Source organism: Limulus polyphemus, unplaced genomic scaffold (genome assembly GCF_000517525.1).
Source record: "Limulus polyphemus unplaced genomic scaffold, Limulus_polyphemus-2.1.2 Scaffold1696, whole genome shotgun sequence".
Taxonomy (NCBI): Eukaryota; Metazoa; Arthropoda; class Merostomata; order Xiphosura; family Limulidae; genus Limulus; species Limulus polyphemus.
In genome coordinates this window covers 150,239-157,558 of record NW_013667306.1, presented here as the reverse complement: position 1 = coordinate 157,558, position 7,320 = coordinate 150,239, and the positions used below count along the sequence as shown (strand labels likewise).

Genomic DNA, 7,320 nt, shown 5'->3' with positions numbered 1-7,320 from the left:
CCATTATAAATTGTAAATCACTCTGGGAACATGCAGCTCACGTTACGCTATTGAATTACATTACCCACGAGCTACTCACGTGTGTGCCTCATGAACCATTTTAATTATATTATTATTCTTACTTATTTTACCTATTCTAGTCTTAAGTAACTTAAAAAGGTCCATACTTTTAATTTTAGTTACTTTTATAATAATAAATAAAGAATAAATATGAAAAACAAGAAATAAAGTACTTACACAATGTTCTTTTTTCTTGCCTTCGATTGCAAGGACAGTTAAGCCTGATTTTTTTTAGTGATTATAGTAAAGCAGTAAGCAATTTTTATTTAATCAAATAATATGCCAAAAAATATAGACTAATAACATGCAAAAAGTAGACAAATTCATTTACCTCTCAAAATTTTCCTGGCTTTCTAACAATGCGACAAGAGATTTTACAAATTCTTCCAAGCTAGTTGTTAACTATCCCATGGGAATGAATCTTGTACTGTGTGTGAAATTGATGATATTCTGTTCAGAATATAACTTTATACAATACGTCATTTGATAGATTAAAATCTTGACTTTCTATTGGTTATAGGTAATATATAATGAAACATATGAGAGAACTATCAACGAATTGTGAAAGAGAGGATGTGACAAGTGGGTGTGGCAGGAAGGGTATGACTTTCTATTGAATAGCTCTGTAACCAAACAAAATTGAAGTTTATAAAAATTATGGTCTGTTTCAGCAATAACGGTTTTATAGAGTATGTTTTACATTTGATTTCGTACATTTTTGAGGGGTGATGGATAAAATAGGGATGATGACATGCTAAGACAAAATGTGTCATGTATGTGTGTTGCACTAGTAGAATTTCAGGATTTGTTTATATATTTCCTTGTAAAATTAAGAACTTAAAACTTGTATACTATTAAAATATGTATTATTAGCTAAGATATTATAGTATTCTAATTGGTATAACATAAACAGAAAATAGTTTAATAAAATTTTGAATGTAAGACACTAAAACTTTGTGTCAAGCGAGTAAAGTGTAGCCAGGCCGAATGGGTTAAGTAACTGTATTAATACTATATATCAATGAAATTGACATCAAAACGTAGTTTATATTTCAAATTTAATATTGTGTGTTTTAATTTCTTAAATCGAAAGCAAATATTAAAAAAAGCTAACTATTGATTTGTGTGTTACATAGCACCTTCTCAGGTCTTGTTAGAAACTGGAATTTTAGATACTGGCAAGCTAGAATATAAATTTAAAACCTCTCACCACTTTTATTTGTTGAGATATCAATGTATCTAACAAATCAACTAGAGCAGTATCTCCTCCTCCTCCATTCTTTCCAAACCTCTTGTCCAGTCCCGCCTACTTTTCTTAAGTGCATGTTTATAACCAATAGAAAGAACAAGTTGTGCTTCATTGGTTCTGACAGTTGTTTGTAAAGAGCATGGAGGAGAAAATAATAATTTTGCTGAGACTGTTGAAGTGTGATGACCAAGTTGTTACTCTGAATGGAGATTATATTTTTATAACACACATATATACCTTATTTATAAACCCAGACAAGTTACAGATGTTTCGTGTGTACTAGTAGAGTAATTTTTTTTCTTTTTTTTTTTCTAAAATGTATATTTGAAGCCTACAAAAATTATATTTCTTCACCGTCCACTCGAAAGAATAAATAAAGCTTAGCACTAAAGACGCACGAGGGCAAAATATTTTCCTGTCACCATAACTTCGTGTAAGTACTAGAAATCATTGTTTTTGATGTACTTTTTATTTATTGTTCTAAGAAAAATAACTAAAATGTAAGCATTTATGTGTGTACATGTGTGTTTATATATCTATATATAATATTTTTGGTAGCCGGGTAAAATAAAAGCAGATGATGCAACATTAGAAACTTTACAATTTATATTTATTCATAACATTTAGAAAGGTACAGTAAAAGGAAGCAATGAAAAGTTATATAAACTCGTGTATATAAATGTATGCAAATATTTACTCAAAAACTGAAACAAATGTAAAGTTACACAAAATTGTTCACCTTCTTGAACAAATTGTATACAACTGTTCAAGAATGTGAACAACTTTCAGAAAACACATATATAAACTTGCACACAGAAACTTTATTGTTTTCTCTGAGCCGAGTGTAAACCAATATATTGGTTAGCGTGTGCTTCTTTGCACTCGAGGGTGTCATGTAAAAACAGTCTAATGACACAAGTGGTGATTTATTGCATTATTTCTGCTTCAATTGCTGATGGTAAAATAAACTTGGAAAAATAGTTTTGAAAATTTTATAAATTGAAACTCTCAAGATAAGTAATTTTAAACTTCATGATCAATAACAAAAATAATTGGACACGGCTACTCATTTTATTTCACATTTAAAAATTTTTCTTTTCAGTATACTTTGATGACTTGTCTACAGGCTGCATAATCAAGTATATCATTAGGGTTAAGGTAATAACAGATAAAATATAAAGTTTTACTGGAAAAACAAGTTGTATATTTATTTAGGAGGTTTTAAAGATTACATAAGTGAAATTTCTGATTTTTTGGATGATGAATAATAATTTTCATCATAACATGAAAATTACTCTGCACCTAGACTAGTAATGAAACAGACTTGATATGTTCATAAACAAATCTTTAGTAAGATACACGTGCTGTATTAAAAGTTATAGTATAAATACTAAATAATAATGGCTGGAGACGGCTTGATTGGATAATGAAGAAAAACTTTAATATAAGTTTAACATAACTGCAAATGTGCAACGTTTCGACAAGGTTTTGTCATCATCAGGTACCTGATGTATGTATACAGACTCGTTATTGTATACCGAGTCCATTGCGAAAGGGATAACTGAGGGTTTGTTCCTGGGGTGATTGGTGTTTTCCTGATCAATATAGAACACAAATTCATTGGTAGAGTACAATAACATCATAATTTTAAACATGTTCATCTTTAAGGGGGAAAAAATTAATTTTCCCTGTCACTTCTGCCATTCATACAGAGTCGACTTGTTAGCATCAGTTATGTAATCATGAATCCTTCCTGAAACCAACAATAATTATTTTGAACTCATTTTGAGGTAAAAGTGTAGTTAAATCATGCTGTAATAACAATTCAGGTAAAAGAAGATATGACAATGAATTAAAATTAAGTTATAATAGGTTTAAAGTCAACTAATTTTGTTTCTTTAAGTATAGAAATATGAGATTAGTGCTGTCCGTTCAGAAGAATATTAGTCACAGAGTTAAAAGAAGGATTGCATTCTACACCAAACAAGCACTCAAATTGAAGTACAAATTTTAATATGAAAAAAACTGCCAATTATTTCATAATTTTTGTTAGTAAAGTAATTTTAAAGGTAATATTTTTATGTTTATTCATAACAATTTCTACTGTCATTGCAACAAAAATCTTTGTTTTCCATCAGTATAATAGAATTTAATATTTTATAATAAATATAAATTTTATCATCATGAACCTTAATTTATGATGTAAGGACACATTTTTTGTTTAGTTTTGGCTCAGAAAATACTTTTTCCTTGGTTTAATGTACTTGTTTTTTATGTGTTGTTGAGATTTTGTTCCATTTATAACCTTGTACTTTTTTTGTTTTCTTAATATACAAAAATTTATATTTTATGCATGAACTTAAGTAATGGAAGTAGGGGGTTTAATATATATAAAGTTTTGAAAGTTAACATTATAAATAAAAATTCTACAAAAGAACATATATAGAAACTCTTACGTAGAGGATATAGATCAACAAAAGTGCTTATGTCATTCTGGTGATCTTTAAAACCCAGTGTTTTGAATTTCAAATCATCTGCTCGATTACTCTGAAACAAAGATACATAGTTTTGTATGTTGATATCTTTTCGTTTCATGTATAATAGGATTATTTACTTCATTCCTCAGAATCACCTTCTTGATATATTTTTTTAACCCATTGAAAGTTAATGAATGCATGTTCCAAACATTAATGTTTGTTGAAATCTAAGATTAATGTATGAGGACACATGAGGATTGCCCTTTTTCATTTGAACCCAGATGGTGAGCTCCAGACCTCAGCCCGGAACTCAGATAATGACTCCTCCTATTCATGCAGGGACTGTAACAAAGTCTTTAATCGGCAAGGTTAGCCCGTCTGTGTCATTTTGTTTTTCTGTCTTTGCCTCCCCTGTCTTTCAGTTTTCTTATTTTATTTACACACTTGAACACTGAAACTTGCTATACTGTAGGTCTTATTGAAATAATCTGTTTGATGACATTATACTTTTAGTTTTATTAAAAATGTTTGTTCCAGTTAACATAACAAATATATATTAATAGGCATAAAAGCATTTTTTAAACATGTTTATTCAGCTTTTTTGTATGTTTTTAAAGAATTATTTTAGCAACTTACTAGACTGTTATTTCTTTTTGACTGCTTATCATTCTTTGATTGTTATATAATCAAATTTAAGTTTTTATTTCATCGTTCTATCACATTGTGTTAACAAACTGGTGTTCTAGTTGCGGTACCAGTGCTGAATTTTTTCTAAATTATTGGAACAGAGATAAAAATCAATGTGACAAATCCAACCATTTCACTTTTGATAAAAGACTTGCGTCTCTTTCTAAAAGGAACGAAATATTTGTAAACGTTCAATCAAAATTTTAAAAAACTAAAACAAAGATAATATTCACAAAGTAACATTTACAACTTCTATAATCTGTATCATAGTCAGTGTTTCAGAATGAAACTATTGTTAGGTGTGAAGATCCTTAGATTAAAATTTTATTTCCTAAAAGTAAGTCTTCAAAATAAATGTTTTACTGTTCGGAGCCAAGACAAATGAAATATGTTTTAACTATTATAATGCATTTACTTATTTTTTAAGATTTGAATTATTATTTGGATATAATTTTGTGAACTTTATGTGTGATGCCACAATCTGTTTACAGAACGGTTGACGGCTCACATGGCTGCACACAGACCACATCGATGTGGGTTCAGTAGTTGTGGGAAGGTAAGCCTTGTTTTGTTTGTTTATTTACCTTAAATGTATTCTGTATTCCTATAAATAAATCTTCACCTGTGTAGATTTAGTGTTGAAACCATTCACGTCTGTGTGATGTATATTGTCAGAATTTTATATTTAATTTTAAAACTACTTTAGACTTGGTCTTAATGACTTTAGTTAGATTGTCAAACACTTCTCGAAGGAAGTACCTATGATATGTATTTTGAATGACACTTCATCACAATAAGAGACTGATAATAAGATTTTACAAATCTTTTTCTATGGCTCTACACCGCAGGTTTCAATAAGGCGAAACATAAGGAAATGGTGTGTACTACGTGGCACACGAGGTGTGGAGTCAAAATGTTTTGTTTTTTTTATTAGAAACCACAGTAAAGAACCAGTAAATAAAGATTTGTTATTGGTCTTATTGTGATGCAAATTACTGATCAGTATACCACACTTTATCAGTATAAGACTTTATATACCATGAATGTGATGAAATAGTTAAATGATTTTTGAGTCACTGAGAGGATAGTAGATTATATGTTTGGTGAAGGCTCACAGGTATGTAATTTGTTACTTTTTGTTGGAGTTAGATGAAATCTAATGGATAAAGATAAGAGCAAAAGAACTGTTATGTTGAGGTGAATAAATGTAATACAGTTTGATAAAAATCTGCAAAATTTATATAAAATATGAGTGAAAACTCTAGAACATTCTGCTGGTTTAAAATTTTAAAACCATTGTTTTTTTGTTTTTGTTTTTAAATTTCAGTGTATGTAACACTTTCCTGTATTCACACTGCCTTTAGGTTATTCATTGAAACTGCATACAAAAACACACATTATGTGTTTCTGCTTACAGAACTGGTAATATCTTAATAGGATATACAACTAGCCAAACCTTTCTTTGAGCTGTTAAAAAGAAAAAGACATAAGTAAGTGAAAAATACGCAAGAGTATGAACATTTACAAAATGAGAAAGGTTTTGTAGAACATGCTGTGTACAAATAGTATTCAAAGTTCTATCTTTATACTAACCTTCACTTACCAGTAGCTAGAGAGGGGAATTTTATTGTGTAAAGTGCTTTATCAACTAATATTATTTGTTTGTGTGTTTTAACAAAATTTAAGTATAGTAGTGAATTTCAGGAATTCAAACTTAAAGCTCACCTAGTGCGACACTGTGCTTCTGTCCATGATTCAGCTATTAGAGTTGGTAGTCCAAGACCTATAATAAAGACACGTGTAGCATTCTATCTGTGTACCACACCTCTTACTCGACTTGCTCGACGAGTTTGTGCTCATCTCTTACAACCACACCACGCTGCCAGAAACCCTTTTAAAGCAATCAATGTGGTAGCTGTCAAACAGGAATGTATGTAGTTGTTTTTTACTACTGATTTTGTCTAAAATCTGATGTGTATGTCAAATTTGGTTTGTTTTTGTAGGAAATGTAAATTTGGTCAAAAAAGATTTTTTTGTTTGTGCAGTGATAAAATGTTATATTATTTCTCAATAGTTAACTTTCTGCATATGTTACTCTGATACAGTATGCCTATATGTTAATCTTTAAAAAAAAAGTAAAATGGTTTCATTTTTAGCCTTAAACTTGTTTCTTCTCATTGTATACTGAATTTCACTTACACTGGTCATCTCCTAAAGTCTTGTTAAATGCAAATCCAACACTTATTTATTTCAATAAGAAAGATATTTTAATGACATAATGTCTTTTAATCAGTTCCAGTTTTAACTTCAAGTTAATTTCTAGTTGCTCTAACAGTGAAAAGCTGTAGACATTTGTTATTCTGCTTCTACTTGGTGATTGCTTACAAAAATCATTATCTGCTTTCTTTAGTTATGTATGACTTAATTATTCTAATATCTTCCTGTATAAGAAATTCAAAATTGATTGAAATGCATTGACATTTGCTGCTTCTTGATTGCCTGGAGAGACCAAATAATGATGTAGCATTCTTTTGGTACAATTTGCCATGACAGTAACAGAAGAAAATTCAATTATCCTCTTTGTATGAATAAGTTATGTGAAAAACACCTGTACTTGTAGTACTATTATATTATTGGTAAATTTTAATATTTGCCTAAATAATAGTACTTTTTCTGTCTATATTTGTTATTGCTATTATTAATTTATTTATTTTTAACTTTTTGTCTATATGTTGTCATTTTGTAAAATAACTTTACAAAAACAATAGATATTGGTATATTATTATGCACCATAAGTAATTTACTTTAAGGTACCTAAACTAAAGTAACCTGTAATAGGTAGAGTAA

At 29.2% G+C, this 7,320-nt stretch overlaps 1 protein-coding gene across 3 annotated transcripts in view; it reads left to right on the top strand.

Moving 5' to 3' along the window:
- The window catches only part of LOC106464590 (metastasis-associated protein MTA3-like), a 48,600-nt gene that overhangs the window by 35,892 nt on the left and 5,388 nt on the right, over window positions 1-7,320 (top strand). For 2 of the 3 annotated variants that reach the window (XM_013924744.2, XM_022392328.1), the window contains 3 exons: window positions 4,068-4,154; window positions 4,965-5,029; window positions 6,178-6,403. In XM_013924744.2, coding sequence (XP_013780198.1) covers window positions 4,068-4,154; window positions 4,965-5,029; window positions 6,178-6,403 — 378 coding nt within the window. The remainder of the gene's footprint in view (window positions 1-4,067; window positions 4,155-4,964; window positions 5,030-6,177; window positions 6,404-7,320) is intronic. The other variant, XM_022392329.1, reaches the window with a different exon arrangement.